Source organism: Pocillopora damicornis, chromosome 6, assembly GCF_964200805.1.
Source record: "Pocillopora damicornis chromosome 6, jaPocDami1.2, whole genome shotgun sequence".
Classification (NCBI taxonomy): domain Eukaryota; kingdom Metazoa; phylum Cnidaria; class Anthozoa; order Scleractinia; family Pocilloporidae; genus Pocillopora; species Pocillopora damicornis.
The window spans coordinates 12,885,960-12,902,213 of NC_142675.1; the positions used below are offsets into that span (position 1 = coordinate 12,885,960).

The 16,254-nt window shown below is 38.9% G+C and overlaps 1 protein-coding gene across 1 annotated transcript in view; it reads right to left on the reverse strand.

Moving 5' to 3' along the window:
• LOC149044044 (roundabout homolog 2-like) overlaps positions 1–16,254 on the reverse strand; it is a 44,570-nt gene that overhangs the window by 9,319 nt on the left and 18,997 nt on the right. Inside the window, exons 4-6 of the mRNA XM_089209076.1 lie at positions 13,407–13,670; positions 10,394–10,687; positions 6,961–7,043 (exon numbers count right to left, since the gene is read on the reverse strand). Coding sequence (XP_089065202.1) covers positions 6,964–7,043; positions 10,394–10,687; positions 13,407–13,670 — 638 coding nt within the window. The 3' untranslated portion in view covers positions 6,961–6,963. The remainder of the gene's footprint in view (positions 1–6,960; positions 7,044–10,393; positions 10,688–13,406; positions 13,671–16,254) is intronic.

Genomic DNA, 16,254 nt, shown 5'->3' on the forward strand with positions numbered 1-16,254 from the left:
CATTCGTTCTCGGAGTACAGGACCACAAAAAGCAGCCGATTTTACCAAATTAGTTACTCAACTGCAAACTTCTGACTTTGTAAAAGATGTTTCATTTGGTCTTCGCCACGGAAAAGATACCTCCCCAAACACATTCGCAGCGAAAGATTTGCATATTGAATGGTTAAAAAGTTTTTGTTCAGGAACCAGTCCCAAATCTCAATGCGGTATCGATATGACTTACAACTGTGGACCTTTCTATTTGACAACTTTAACTTTCCCACATCCAATGTTTGTTCATAGAAATGCACGCGATAAACACCCAACTACTTTGGCAGGCATCATGACAAGCACGAGTAGGGAAATGGAGGACTACGAGTACCTAGCAGCAAATTTAAAGAGGAAGGGCATCTGTAATCTAACCTATGGAACTGACGGAGAAACTCCTTTGGAAACAGGCTTCGAGAAGGTATTTCCAATTCATGGAACTTCTTCAAGTGACACAAATATCCATCTCCGATGTTTTGACCATGTTAAAACAAACATATTAAAGAAGTTAACAGAATTGAAGGTACCGTCACCAAAGCAAACGGAAATAGCTCGCGAGCTTCTAGGCTCTGAGCATGATGGGAGAAGGATTATAGGTCTTGTAGATTGTACCTCTGAAGAGCAGTTTGATAAGGAGCTGAAGGTTACTGAGGGCCAATGGCCAGAGGCATTTACCAAATGGCTTCACTCAAGTGAAGGTCGTCTTCGACCTTTATCTGAGAGTATAAAGAAATGCATGTTACGACCTGTTCGTGTTGCTGCTGGCCTTGGAAACCCGCCAAACAAGTGGCAAAACCAGAGAACCGAGGCATACAACAATGTCATAAAAGAGGAGATTTCCAGACAGAAAACTGATCAGGTGACGATACACGATCTCATTGAGAAACGCGTAGTGCAGCCTCATTTAGACGAGCTGGTTAAAGCCATCTATCAGATGGGAGAATATCGTCTGTCCGCAGACTATAATCACCTTGAGGTGGATCCATTACAGTGGACACAAATGACATCCCAGCAACGCGACGCAAAAATAAAAAAAGTCTTTGGTTGTATCCTTCCCAGCAGAAGGAGGGATGAGGCCATCACTAGAAAATTGTCCATAGGCCTTGTCGAGTGCCAGCTCTCATTACAATTTCCTTCTTATGAGCTTAAAGATATATGGAGGAGGGCGGAAATCATACTGTCGCATTATAAGATCATAGAACTTGCAAATACAAACTTCTGCGTCACTGAGTTTGATACCAGTTACACAGTAAAAACAAAGAAAGAGAAGATATCGTGCGACAAGACCTGCAAATCTTTCCGTGATAGTGGTGGTTTGTGCCCTCACGTCCTTGTTGTCGCTGAGAAGATTGGTAAGCTGCGAAGTTTCATCACCACTTACAAGAAAGCTTCTAACAAAATGGGAAAAATCATCAGCGCAAACCTCTCTAAACAGCTTGAGGAAAAGCCGAATCAACGAGTAAAACAAAGAAGAGGGAAAAATAACGTAAGCCAGGTGCCAGTCGTGTCAGAAGAAGACCCTTATGACGTTATGGTGCCAAAGCCCACGAGATACATCGAGTATTACCAGAATGACGAGCCCTTTTATGTGGTGTTTACTCATGACTACTCGAATGCAAGAACATGCACCGGTTGCACAAATGAGTTCCCCAAGAGAGTACAGATAGCGCCCTACGACATTGTTCTACTTCACGAGGAGCGTTATCGCTACCCTAAAAAAGACGATAACGGCAATGTTGAAATGGTCGTAACGCATAAAAAAAAGGCAAAGAGGTTTTATTGCATTGATAAGAGCTGTATCCTTCCAAGGCACCCGTATTTCTGGAGAGGCTTGATAACTGTCACCAACAGTGTAAAGCAGCGTTTGAAAGACGGTCACAAGGATTTGCTTCTTGCAATGTTGAAGTTTGAAATAGGCGAAAATTACACAAAGACCTAATTCAACAAATTAATAGTATTTCAATTCTTGTTTCTACATTAGTCTATTCAGTCGTTACAGTAGAACTCAGCCAGCTCAAATTTCCTAAGAAGACAATAAATTGTTCGAGTTAGCTGATAGTAAATGACTGAAAAATTGGGCCAAGGGAAATTGGATCTCATTCGAGTTACCGGGGGGTTCGAGTTAGGGGGGTTCTACTGTATTTCAATCGCATTTTAAACTTTCTCAGGTTTTGGGTTTCCAGTAAATTTGCAATTTTTAAAGCATATGTAAATCTTTTAAGTAATCAAATATGTACTGTTGACAATAGAATGGCAATATTTTTCATCATGGCGTAAAAATAATTCATTTCGTAGAGTAGCAATTCTTCCAAAATTACTACTTAAAGAAATATATTTTTATACGGTTTAGGAAATAAAGAGGTGACCAAGATCGGGAGTGCACCATAATGTAATGTTTAAAAGTAAATTTTTGACCCGAAAAGAAAGACATTTTTGTCATTGAAGGATAAAAATATTTCGTTTCGCAAAATGGTATGCCTGCCAAAAACTACTATTTTGCAAAATGTATTTAAATATGGTTTATGAAATAAGAAGAGGACAAAATCTTACTGCATCAACCAAATACATATTGTGTGACACGAGAATGGCAACATCGTTGACGCCCGCCGAGAGTAAATAATCCATTTCGCAAAATAAACATTTTTCGGAATTACTACATTCAATTAGTTTAGAAATTACTACATTAAAGAGGAGGTGACCGAGATCTTTGAGAATATACTATAATGTAATGTTTAAATGTATTTTCGTGACGTGAAAGAGGTCACGTTGTCACCGCAGGGGTGAAAATAGTCCATTTCGCAAAATAGTAACTCTCCTAAAATTACTATTTTGCGAAATACATTTTAATACGGTTTAAGAAATAACAGGAGGCCAAAATGTACGGTGATATACAAATTTGTAATGTTTAAATGAATTTTTATGACATGAAAGAGGTCACGTTGTTACCGCAAGGTGAAAATTGTCCATTTCGCAAAATAGTAACTCTCCTAAAATCACTATTTTGCGAAATACATTTTAATACGGTTTAAGAAATAACAGGAGGCCAAAATGTACGGTGATATACAAATTTGTAATGTTTAAATGAATTTTTATGACATGAAAGAGGTCACGTTGTTACCGCAAGGTGAAAATTGTCCATTTCGCAAAATAGTAACTCTCCTAAAATTACTATTTTGCGAAATACATTTTAATACGGTTTAAGAAATAAGAGGAGGTCAAAATGTTCGGTGATATACTAATTTGTAATGTTTAAATGTATTTTTGTGACATGAAAGAGGTCACGTTGTCATCGCAGGGGTGAAAATGGTCCATTTCGCAAAATAGTAACTCTCCTAAAATTACTATTTTGCGAAATATATTTTAATACGGTTTAAGAAATAAGAGGAGGCCAAAATGTTCGGTTATATACTAATTTGTAATGTTTAAATGTATTTTCGCGACATGAAAGAGGTCACGTTGTCACCGCAGAGTGAAAATAGTCCATTTCGCAAAATAGTAACTCTCCTAAAATTACTATTTTGCGAAATACATTTTAATACGGTTTAGGAAATAAGAGGAGGCCAAAATGTACGGTGATATACTAATCTGTAATGTTTAAATGTATTTTTGTGACATGAAAGAGGTCACGTTGTCACCGCAGGGGTGAAAATAGTCCATTTCGCAAAATAGTAACTCTCCTAAAATTACTATTTTGCGAAATACATTTTAATACGGTTTAAGAAATAACAGGAGGCCAAAATGTACGGTGATATACTAATTTGTAATGTTTAAATGAATTTTTATGACATGAAAGAGGTCACATTGTTACCGCAGGGTGAAAATTGTCCATTTCGCAAAATAGTAACTCTCCTAAAATCACTATTTTGCGAAATACATTTTAATACGGTTTAAGAAATAAGAGGAGGCCAAAATGTTCGGTGATATACTAATTTGTAATGTTTAAATGTATTTTTGTGACATGAAAGAGGTCACGTTGTCATCGCAGGGGTGAAAATGGTCCATTTCGCAAAATAGTAACTCTCCTAAAATTACTATTTTGCGAAATATATTTTAATACGGTTTAAGAAATAAGAGAAGGCCAAAATGTTCGGTTATATACTAATTTGTAATGTTTAAATATATTTTCGCGACATGAAAGAGGTCACGTTGTCACCGCAGAGTGAAAATGGTCCATTTCGCAAAATAGTAACTCTCCTAAAATTACTATTTTGCGAAACACATTTTAATACGGTTTAGGAAATAAGAGGAGGCCAAAATGTACGGTGATATACTAATCTGTAATGTTTAAATGTATTTTCGTGACGTGAAAGAGGTCACGTTGTCACCGCAGGGGTGAAAATAGTCCATTTCGCAAAATAGTAACTCTCCTAAAATTACTATTTTGCGAAATACATTTTAATACGGTTTAAGAAATAAGAGGAGGCCAAAATGTTCGTTGATATACTAATTTGTAATGTTTAGATGTATTTTTGTGACATGAAAGAGGTCACGTTGTCATCGCAGGGGTGAAAATGGTCCATTTCGCAAAATAGTAACTCTCCTAAAATTACTATTTTGCGAAATATATTTTAATACGGTTTAAGAAATAAGAGGAGGCCAAAATGTTCGGTTATATACTAATTTGTAATGTTTAAATGTATTTTCGCGACATGAAAGAGGTCACGTTGTCACCGCAGAGTGAAAATGGTCCATTTCGCAAAATAGTAACTCTCCTAAAATTACTATTTTGCGAAATGAATAAAAATCCTTCTTATTAATGAACGATTACTCCAAAATCCTTGTGAAAGTTATCTTTACCTTATTTGAAAATATATCTGCATTATTCCTTTTGTTTTATTTCATCTGACCCGATTTCGTTTCGTTTCGTTTCGTTTCGTTTCGTTTCGTTTCGTTTCGTTTCGCAAAATAGTATAAGCCGTGATTGGCGTTAAGTGATCTCTTTTCTTGTGATTTCAAAGTAGACAATAGAACCAATTAATCAGCCCATATATCATCGTTGTCTAGGATTTAGGGTGTGTCGCACGTCAGTGATAAAAGAAAATCGGTACGTGATCAAAAAACGGTGAATAAGAAAAAAGAATAAACCGTGAAGTTTGCGAAAGACAGCCTGGTGTTTTGGCATTCGCAACAGCTTTCCTACTCATGATAAATGATGCCGTTGGCAGCGTCCAAACTTGGTCAGCCACTAACAGACTACAGCTAAATGTTGCTAAGTGCAAAGAACTCGCGACCTCCAAAAACTGCGAACAATTTCCCAAGCTTAATTAGCGACTCTGGTCAGCTTGAAGTAGTTTCGAATGCTAGAATACTATAACTAACCGTTAGCAACAACCTGAAGTGGAATGACCACGTGGCCAATATTATCAAGAAGGCTAATAAACGTTTATATTTTATCGTCCAGTTAAAACGCGCCAAAGTCCCTGAACAAGACATTATTACCTTTTATGTGACCTGCGTAAGACCTGTTTTGGAGTACAGCTGTCAGGCTTTCCATTTTGCACTACTAGCCTACTTATCAGATGCCATAGGACAGGTTCAAAAGCATGTTCTGGCAATCATCTACCCCAACATCAACAACGCGGTCAGCTTGAACCTCAGTGGAATTTTAAAGCATGTGACAAACCATTCAATGACATTGTTACTACACCCAATCACAACTTTGGAAATCTTCTACCAGAAAGACACAGCCCAAGATATAATCTTAGACAAATTGGAGTCTTTGTCTTCACAAGAGCAATGACTTTTATATTTACGAACACCTTTATACCGTTTTCAGTTGGAGTTTATAACGAATCCTGATATATAAATTATGAACTATATTTTCCAATAGACTTAGAGATATAATGCCCTTTTTTATAACACATATTTAGATCACATAGATTAAATCCAATTTTGTAATTCACGTTTTCAATATTATTCAATTTATATATATTTATTAATTTTATTTAACATTATTATTTTGAGTACACGCAATTCAGCCCGCCAGCTGCAAGTTGCACTTTTTTTCAATAAACACAAAACCTAACTAACTAAAACTAAACTAGAATTGCGGGAAGTCGATACATCAAGGTTACTGTCGACAAAATCTGGTCAAAATTGTCAAAATTTCGTTTTTTTCACTCTTTAGTTAAAGAAAGCAGTTATGATTAATTTTCCGCGAAAAATTGCAAATATTAAAAAGAACGCGAGATATGGCTGAAATGTTTTGGGAACCTGTGTCATAATCGGAAAGGCCTCCAGAAGAGTGCTGACGTTTCTACGGGCTTTCGTCCGCGATTTCATCCAGGATTTCGATTTGCATATTTTGTTTAAATCAAATCTTGCACTGCACAACAAAAGGGAATTTATAACATATTTCGCAACACGTTGAGAAACATGAGTCTTCATCACACGGCCAAAAAGAGAAAAGACGCGAGAGAGCCCGAGCCCGAGCCGAAAAAATCGTGAAGGTAAGTGTTTCTTTTTCTCTAGCTTGCTTTTCCCACTTTTCCTTCTGTTTTTCCCGATGAATTTCTGGATTCTGCTTAACCATTGTAAATTCGCTTCCCCGTTTCGAAATGACCTTTCCCTCAAATTTAAAAGAATTTCTTTTTTCTTAATAAATACAGCTTGTTTCATGAGGAGTCTTTTTTTTTTAAGGATCTCATAAGATATGGGCTCAGAAATGTAGAAAATGGACCCTTAATGGACCCTGTAAATACCAGTTGTGATATCAAGTAAAATGTGCAATATGAGACTACTTCTGGCTATCTTTACACAACTTATAGGAGTCCAAGTTTTTCAGACTAAACTTCATACCATCTTTATGCGCGACAAAATCCAAGACGCAAAAACATAAGGAAAATCAAGGAAAGAACACCATGAATAAAATCCTCCAAAATTGCGGAAAAAGAATAGTAGAATTTACTTAAAAGTAAAAGAAAATAGACTCACCGATTATTGTAAGTTGTAAATCACAAACGATAACAAGAGTGTCATCAAGGAAACTGTGGAAGTTGTTGCACCTGCACGGATTACTGCGGAAGAAGAAAGAAATCTGGTAAATATACATTCCCGTTCTCCGAAGATAAAAAAAAAGAAGCTTCTTCTTTAGTCTGTTGGACAAATAAAACCAGATTACAGTGGCTCCCATGTATCGATTGAAAAAGACAGAACAATTAACAACTGAAGTAATTCCCTGAGAGATTTTGTTCTAGTCCGTGCACAGCGTTTTAAATCCCTCATAACGCAGACTATGCGATTACCTTTCGAGATCTAAGAGAATATCATATATGCAGAAGTAGGCGGCAAGACGGTTTCCCACAAAACAATATGCTTGAAGGAAAGGCAAATGATGTAGAAAATGGACGAGACGTCTGAGGTCAAGATCTCAGGTGTTGCTTCCATTGAAGCGTAATAATGTTACTTTAGCAACGTCCAATAATTGAAATGTTGCCCTGTTTTCACGAGGCTCAACAGCTTTTTACGTTAAAAATAGAAGGTTAAATGTACGTTCAAATCTGGAACACTGAAAAAAAAAAAACATTTTAATCATTTCGCGGGGGGGGGGGGGGCCATCATAACCTTTTTTCTTGACTATGTTCTTGATAAATAGGCAAAAATTTGTTACTGAAAACATTCGGTGAAACAAGTGCACTTTAACTTGGGTGAATTCTTTCCACAACCAAAACTGTCGTGAAAGGATACCCAGTATCGATAAAAGAACACGAATCGCACGAGTAACTTTCGACACACTTGCATATGTCAATCATATAACACGAACTAACTAGTGTTGGGGGAACTTGCGTTACGCAGCCGCTCCTGTATCGCTTAAAGTCTAGTTGTCGCAGATCCCTGTTATAAAGAACTTAGTGACTGATTTCAGCCCTTCCGTTAGTCAAGCGAATGCTCAGAGTTAGTCCCCCAGTTTGATAGAACAGTATCGTACATTCCGTTCCCTTCCGTCTCAGTACAGTCCAAACTTATCGTCACACTAGTCACTGCTTACCTCTACAGACGCAGTTTCATCGAGTTGAAACTTAAAACGTAATTTTTTTCACACTGGATCAAGTTATAGAGGCGCCCAACTCATGCATTCAGTTCAAATTTGTTCTCGAGTGAGTGAATATTGACATCAATTTCTGCTTTACCCTGCAGTGTAGGCGTCGTATGGATGCGAGCTAACGTCATAAGATTGCGATCGTTTATCCGACCGGCCATGTTAGATTTAGGGTTAGAGTGGACAGTGCGGGTAGGGGGCGGGGGAAGGGCGAGAAGCCTGCGCGAAGAGGCTTTTGAAAAGCAAAACACCCCCTGATTAGTTGCGCGTCACTGCATTTATGGAAATGATTAAGTAACCAATCAAAACGTATTAAATTAAAAACCGGAGCCGATGAGTGAAACGGCGAGGCAGTTTCTCTTTCAGCCAGTTAAGAAATAGCTTCGACAAAACCTCCTCCGCGATCACAAATATGAGCTAATATTTGCTGCACTCTATTTCTGAAACGAAAATCCTTGAGTACTGCTGCCGTTATATATTTGACAATTTTTCTTTTTTCTTCCATTCGATCGTAAACGATATTTTGAAGAACCAAACAACTCCACTCGACGGTTTACCCGCCATATTTTGGTGGAACCGTGTGGCTGTTTTTTCATCAACGGAAAAAATGGCTTCACCTAATCGTTCTCTACTAACGCAAATACGAGTTGAAATTTGCTGCACTCTATATCCTCAAAATGACAATCCGTGAGCGTTGCTACCGTTAATCCGATCAAAGATGCTTATTCCAGTTGACCATAAACAATACGTTGAAGCGGACAGACGACAACTACGCTTGAAGGTTTCCAGTCATCATTTCTTTCATAAGAACTAACACTTAAAATATCAGAGGGTCCCCAATAGGTTTTCGGGATCCGAGATTGGGCTTACTTAAAGGCCGGGATCCAGAAATTTTCAACTAGGAGGGAGCGAGATGCGGGATTTCTTTTATGAACGGGACACGGGTAAGGGCGATTTAGAGGAAGGGATTCGGGAAATAATCATTTAAAAGAACCGAGAACCGGGATTTCCGTTCACGAGAATTTATTAAGAAATTGATATTCTCAATCCATAAAAAAGCACCAGGCGAACAGCCAACAGTCGGGTCCGTCAGCGACACTCTTCAGTTATTGCGCGGGAATGAAAATTGTATCAGAAGTGAAGCTGCCAATTTACCAGAAGTCCAATGACCTACAGGGTAACGAGGCATCTGAGACTGCTGTGTCAGTTGAAATGCTTAACGGCCTTGAAGCCCCACCAACAGCAATTCTCAGAATTATACCTAAATGACGCTTTTAACCTGCTGAGTTGCATGACACTAGACGCGAAGAATGTTCAGTTTATCTTTTTGCATCACAAAGATAAACTTTTGACGGTGTTAATTACCCAAGAAACTTTAGAAATGCTGCCAAAGAAGGCTTAAAGAGGGCAATCCATTCGGCAGCGTACTATTTCACAAATCCAAATTCTTGGTATCCTGTACCTGAAGGTGCCAAGATTCTGTCGGCCATACCAGTAATTCAACCGTTACCACCTGTACTGATAGCACCACAGAGCATACAGAGGAAACATTTGTTGCGGCAGTGCGTCAGTGCTCTATCAGACAGGAAACAACGATGATAAGAGCTGGAACTCCCCCGTTGTACCTCTATCAAAGAGAAATTTAGCCGGACAAACCAGTCAGCCTCGAACGCTATGACATCGAGGAGCAACAAGAAAACAGCGTGAAACAAGACGAAGAGGGAGATAGAATATTAGAGTACGATTCCCCGAGTGATGATGCTGACATTCCATCTTTGGAACGAGAGGCTGATTTTCACCACGGAAGAGGTTCCCGCTTCGAGAAGTATTCGCTTCAACAGCAGAATTATGGAACTATGGGGTTGCCGTCATCCCCAACTATCTCCTTATTTTTGATCGTCGACCGCCTCCTTGGTACAAATTTTTTCTCTCCCCAGCCTTCCGCTGCCATTAAAATCAAAGATGGCCACCATAATTTTCGTTAGGAAAACACGGAGTAGTCGCTCGCCAAAACTACGCCTGCTCTGCTGTTGAAAGGTTTATATGTTCCTTTCGTTATTGCCTCTATGACTTACTAACAAATATATATATATATATATACGCAACACGAATCACCCTCAGGATGATTAACGATTACCGCCCGCCCGAGAAAGCTGACACAGGAAAATCACTGCACGCCTCTGACACGAAGTGCAGTTGACGTTTGTAAACTCTCAGACATTCGCAGCCATAATGGATCGAGGTTAAGTATAAACATATTTTTCCCCTGGTAAAACAGAGATGATATTTTCCTTTTTGATAAAAAACTGGTTTAGCTTTCATACATACCCACATTAGTATAGCGCGTTCCATTCCCAATAATTCCTGAGTTGCCGAAAGCCCAGACTTCGACTTTGGCATCTACTTCACGCGGTCTCTCTTTGATATTACTCTTAAAGGTTAAACTGCTGTAAGGAATCTCCACAGAAGTACTGGTATTCCAACCAAGAAGAGAATTCTCCTTCAAGAAGTCAGTCTCGGATAATATGAGGAGATAGTAACTTGCTCCTGGTACTTTTTCCCAAGTAAGTTTGTCGCCATCTGTCAGAATAATCTTCTTGTCAATTTCGTAAGTTTCTGAAACTAACGAGGAAGATAAACGTTATGAAACGTGTTTTGACGTCATGGCAAACTGAAAATGCAAAGCGATGAAGGGGTAGGATGTGTGTAGAAAATCGTGATCAACAGCAATCTAAAGCTCATATATTCTGTCGAAATACATGGACAAATAATCAAAACGAGTAAGAAGATTTAAGGAATGTAGTAAAATCAGCGCTAAGAAAATGGAATAAAGGTAACTAATACAATGATATGGTGACCAAGACCATTACGTGTATAAATGATACAACCAAAAGGTAGTGAAAAAATCGGAAGGTTCTTGTGATCAGGCTGCTAAGCAGTGTCTCAAACAGCCTGAGTTCTTTGTGATCAGAGATAATCGCCTCATACGAAAATAACGAGTACATTCAACGTTAGCGATTCTGAAAATCAGTTTGGTTTTGAAGTGGATGACTTATTCTGGGCTGGTGAAAAAGTTCTTGGTTCAAACTCTTTTAAGCGTGAAGAATATAGCGATCTTATAGTTCGCCCAAGAGGAGGTATTTCGTCAACTAGACAGCCAGCATAATTCTGGAATCACAGGACACTAAGAAATAAACGTCTAATACTGTCAAAAAGACTGCCGAGACTAAATGCTGGATAATCAGTCTACTTAAGACCGTGCCCGGCTTTCGTGCATTAAGCGACGTCGTTTCCTAATCCGTTTAACAGTTTCCAATAGTGGGAGTGCGAACACTGCAGTTTGCATGTATTTATTCAGGAATCAAGCATTTGAACGGTTTTTCAGTTGTCCAAGGTAAAATAGTTAAAGAACTTCTTAAAGTTCTCATAACTGTCATTAGTGCGGACTTTCGGATGAGAATATCAATAACTCATAACTGAGCTCGACGACTCTCCACGGCGTGACTCAGCAAACATTTATGATCTCGTATCAACTTCAGAGATCCATCTAATAGGATGCTTGCCCAAGAAATTACATTTTTCTCAAATACAGGCTATTGCTTACTATTTCACCGACTCTGTTGCAGATATATTGTACGATAACTATATTGTTGACTAGTGGCTAAATGCAGAGTTAAAAAAAAACCCGGCAAATTCGACTCTTTACATTGATAATCCTTACGCTCGTACGCTGAAAGGGATGAGTTCCAAGTCTACATAAAAGCAAGTTGATGGCTCTTACACAAGGCGACTCCTAGGTGGCTGTTTCGTTATACGAAAAAACGAACGAAGAATACATAAAATGGGGAAATGCGTCGAGAATATGCGTGCTGGCTACGCGGATGCTCCGGCCGCAATAACACCAATATCTCTAAAATATTTAGAAATTTCTGGAATGGTTAGTCATGCCGACTTGCATAACATGGAACTTTCTAGAACGTTGTAATAGGTCACGTATTTATGATGTACTAGTTGTGTTGTAAGCTTCCGGAATGTTCTAGAATACTTTGTAAATTAATAAAAGGACTCAGTCGTGAAGTAAAAGTTTATTGCTGCTGTCAGGAGTGACCGACTGTATGAAAAGCTATACCGAGAGAAAGCTACTTTAGAGTTTGTTCATTTCAAGGTACTTTGGAAAAACTGCGAGTTTGTGTCTGGGGTGTGCTAAGATATAGACCGTGGTGGGCTTAAGTATGTTTACTGAGGATATTTACCGTATTGTCAATTGGAGTCGCTCCTAAAAAAAAAGAAAACTCCATTTCATATTTAATAAAGTAGCTACGCTTATAGAAGAATCGTGTTCTCTCTGTTGGTTAGATTGTAACGTAACAAGGCACTTTGAAAGAGCCCCACTAGTCGTCTGGGGAGAAATGGAAAATAATGCGTGTAAAAAATGTTCAAGGAAGTATTATGATAATTTGAAAGTGCCTTATTTCCTTTATTGTTTGGGTACTAATGCATGTTTTCTGGTAGAGTGGCAACAAATAATCGGGATGTTCGGGCTGTCAAGTAAGGTAGATGGATGTGGTTTGTTCTTTTCCCGCAGAATTATCGGTGTGGAAATGGTGGTGGAGAGACGTAAGCAGAAGGTGTCCCTAAAATTAAATAAACACAAAACCCGCTGTTACTGAGAAAGAATCAAAGCGTTGGTGGTGCAAGAGACTCGTGCATTGTTGTCCCTTTGGTCCTCTCTTCCGTCTCTTAAAGTTGTCAGCTCATCTATTGTTGTCCTTGGTAGTCTGCGCATATAATGTATGACGTCATTCAAAACGGCGTAGAAACTGCAGACGGTCGACGAAAAAATCTAAAAAAAGTCACTCTTGAAAGCAAGGGACACCCAAGATTATGAACTGCGTCCTTCTGCGTCGAACGCAAACAATTTCAGGCATGCTTTTTCTTTTGCAAAAAAAAATATTGAAAAAAGACTGAAATAAAGAAACGGCCAATTCGTCTATCTGCTCTAAACTAATGGATCACTGATAAAGGGAAGAACCAAACGTGAAGGATGCCCAAAAACTTCTTATGAGATCTATTCAAATAGGAACTCATTCCTAAGCTCAAGACAAAACTGAAATTGAGCCACGAGGAATTGAATAATGTTACGAAAGTCGTGTATTGATCAGCGAGTACATGAATGGGAACAAAATCTTAAGATATTGTTTGAAATACACGAACTAGCCGAAGGTGTCAACGCCTTGACAGAGAAATTGCAATCAAACTTCTAGATGATTTTCCTCTAGTATTCATGTCTCCCTAAGGGGAGGCGATGCACATTTCACCTAAATCTTAAGTTTGTACTTACTTCTCTTACGAATGGTGATGTTGGCTGTTAGGGCATTCTTTTCCAGACTCCTTGCAAAGCACCTGTAGCGTCCAAAGTCATTCTCAGTCTTGACTGTGACACGCAAAATAGTGCTTCCTGTTTCAAGCAGAGTTCCATTAGGCCGTTCCCAGCTAACTTGAGGAGGTGGAAACCCCTGGACAGGACAGCACATTAGGACAGTCTCATCAATGGTTGCATCAAAACTTGTGGGACACACATCAGGATCCTCATACGAAGCTGGATCTTGATAAAGAGCAAAGAAACCTCTTTCAAAAACGTTTTTTCGCAGATCATCCCTCACATTTTGCCTCAAGGTACCTCTTGATGTACTTCACTTTTCTTTCAAATACACAGAAAATTTTTAGGATTTCTTACAATAAAATAGCAATCTACGTTCAGATGCGCATCTGCGTACAGATGCTCATCCAGATACAAAGATGGACACTAGTGCACCTACGGGCGGGAGTGCATCTACGGAGATGAGTGAACCTGTGGACAAAGGTGCACCACTGGACTCAAGTGCACCCATGGACGTGGGTGGACCTATGGACAAGAGTGCACATATGGACAAGGGTGCATCTGCGGACACGGGTGTGTCTGTGGACACAAGTGGACCTAAGGACACAAATACATCTAAGGACACAAATGCACCTAAACACACAAATGTAACTATGGACAAGAGTGCACTTATGAACACGGGTGTACCTTTGGACACAAGGACCTCTAAGGACACAAAAGCTACTAAGGACACAAGTACACCTTTGTACATGAGAGCACCTGTGGACATGAGTAAGAGGGGTGCACACTCTGATTGCGTTGCACTGTGGTAGCGTTATATTCAACATGGCGGTGAAAGCGGCAGAATTAGGCAGATTTTGTGAGAGTTAGGCCATTTCTTTTTCCGTTCACTATAGTTAAATGCAATTTGATTCATACCTACTATGCAGAAGTATTTTATATACTTATTTGTCGAATTTTCAGTTGGTTCTCAAGGAAAAACGCAATCCCTGTTTTTTTATTAAAGCATATAATTTGAGACCGGTTTTTGAGAAGGCTTAATTTGATGTAGCTACTAAGGTACTTTTCCGTAGGATTTGGAACACAGTTAGTAGAAGTAAAAACGCGAGTTTTCCCGCATTGCTTTCTCCCATTTTCCATTTTAAACTGTTTTATGGTGGAAGTTATAAAATTTTCCACAACCTAAAATGTAAAATGACTTTGTTTGAGGACCGTTCCATTCTATCGAGCGGACTGCGGCTAAAAGTTTCCTTTCCCTTGCAGTTTTGCCCTGCCAAATTTCAAACCTGGACGATGCATCGTTCAGATGTAAAGTTGATGAACGTAAGGTCCTTTGATAAGATTTTCATCTTCTTTTGACCTATAATCAATCTTAATATTAAGAAAATTCATCGTTTTCTCGTCATATTCACGGCAGCTATGATTTCTGTGGCTTCTATTTTCTGCGGTTAAAAAGCAAAGTCTTCGCCCAATTACGGCTTTGTTGACCATTTTTTGTAAGTCCATTTTTCCCACTAAACCCATCAGAGGGCGGCTCACGCTATGGTTTAGTAACGATACCTCGATGGCCAGAACCACTGCATGTTGACAGCCGAACGCCAGTAAAGCTCCTTTGTTTGAGACTTGCTCACTTGACAGCTTTGAGACACGATATCATACAAATTCATAATTTAGAGGGAGCATAAATATTTATTAAGCTAGTAAGGTGCAGTAGATTCATCAAAGAAAGAATTATACATATTTATGGCTGGATGAAGCGATCTGAAAGACCGGTCAATAAGACTTCACGAAGTTCTCGGTTACGGACTTGCGTCGAGATAATTGGGAGTTTAAGATACGGTCACTACGGACTACGGACTACGGTAATACACGGCGAGGACCTGGTTCGAGATTTACTGCGCATGCTCGATAGCACGTGGGTTTCGCAGTCCGTCGTGTGGTTGCAGGCTACGGGGAGTAGTCGAGGAGATTCGCGTAGTGAGGACTACGTAAGTATTTTTTTGCCGATTTTTGACCAGTTTTGTTTTCTAAACGCTACTTTTATGTTGAACAGTCTTTAGGCAATTAAACTTGAGCGAAAAAGAAGTAAAAATCGCATTTTTTTTCTGTTTCTGGTTCTGATTACTGACGCCCTTTGAATTCTGTTGTGTTTACAAGCAGATTAGGATGTCAACAGGAGATGAAAGCAGGTAATTCACTTTCTTTTTCTACTTTTTAAAGGTGAACTGCGAACTTTGTTGGAAGTATGTACTTTTTCCAAATCAAAATAGATTGTAAAAGCTTTTACAGGGTTCGTACAGGTCATGGAAAACCTGGAAAGTCATGAAATTTAAGAATTCATTTTCCAGGCCTTGAAAGTCATGGAATTTAATTGTCGGTCATTGAAAGTCATGGAAAATTGAAGTTATGTTTGCTAGACTAGTTCGTGCACAGTCCAAAATAAGGACAAAAAGACGTAATTAAACGGCTTTTAGAAATGGCACATATGGTGGACACTAAAGTGTTATCTGTTGCACTGAGTAAGGTAAATACCCTAAATAAAAACAAGGATAGTTTTGAAAATTTTCTTAAGTGACAGCTATAACCAAAGTCATGGAAGACTGGAAAAGGTCATGGAAAAAGTAATGGAAAGTCATGGAATTTGAAGGGCTCAAAAGAGTACGAACCCTGTTTTATATAAACGGAAACTTCATTGTCAATCATGACACTGACTGGGTATTTGTTTGTCTCTTTAGTGTGTGCTCCAGTGGTGAGTCAGCCGTCTCTGTTCGAACAAAGTAAGCTCACATGTCTGAAAATGGCATTTGTA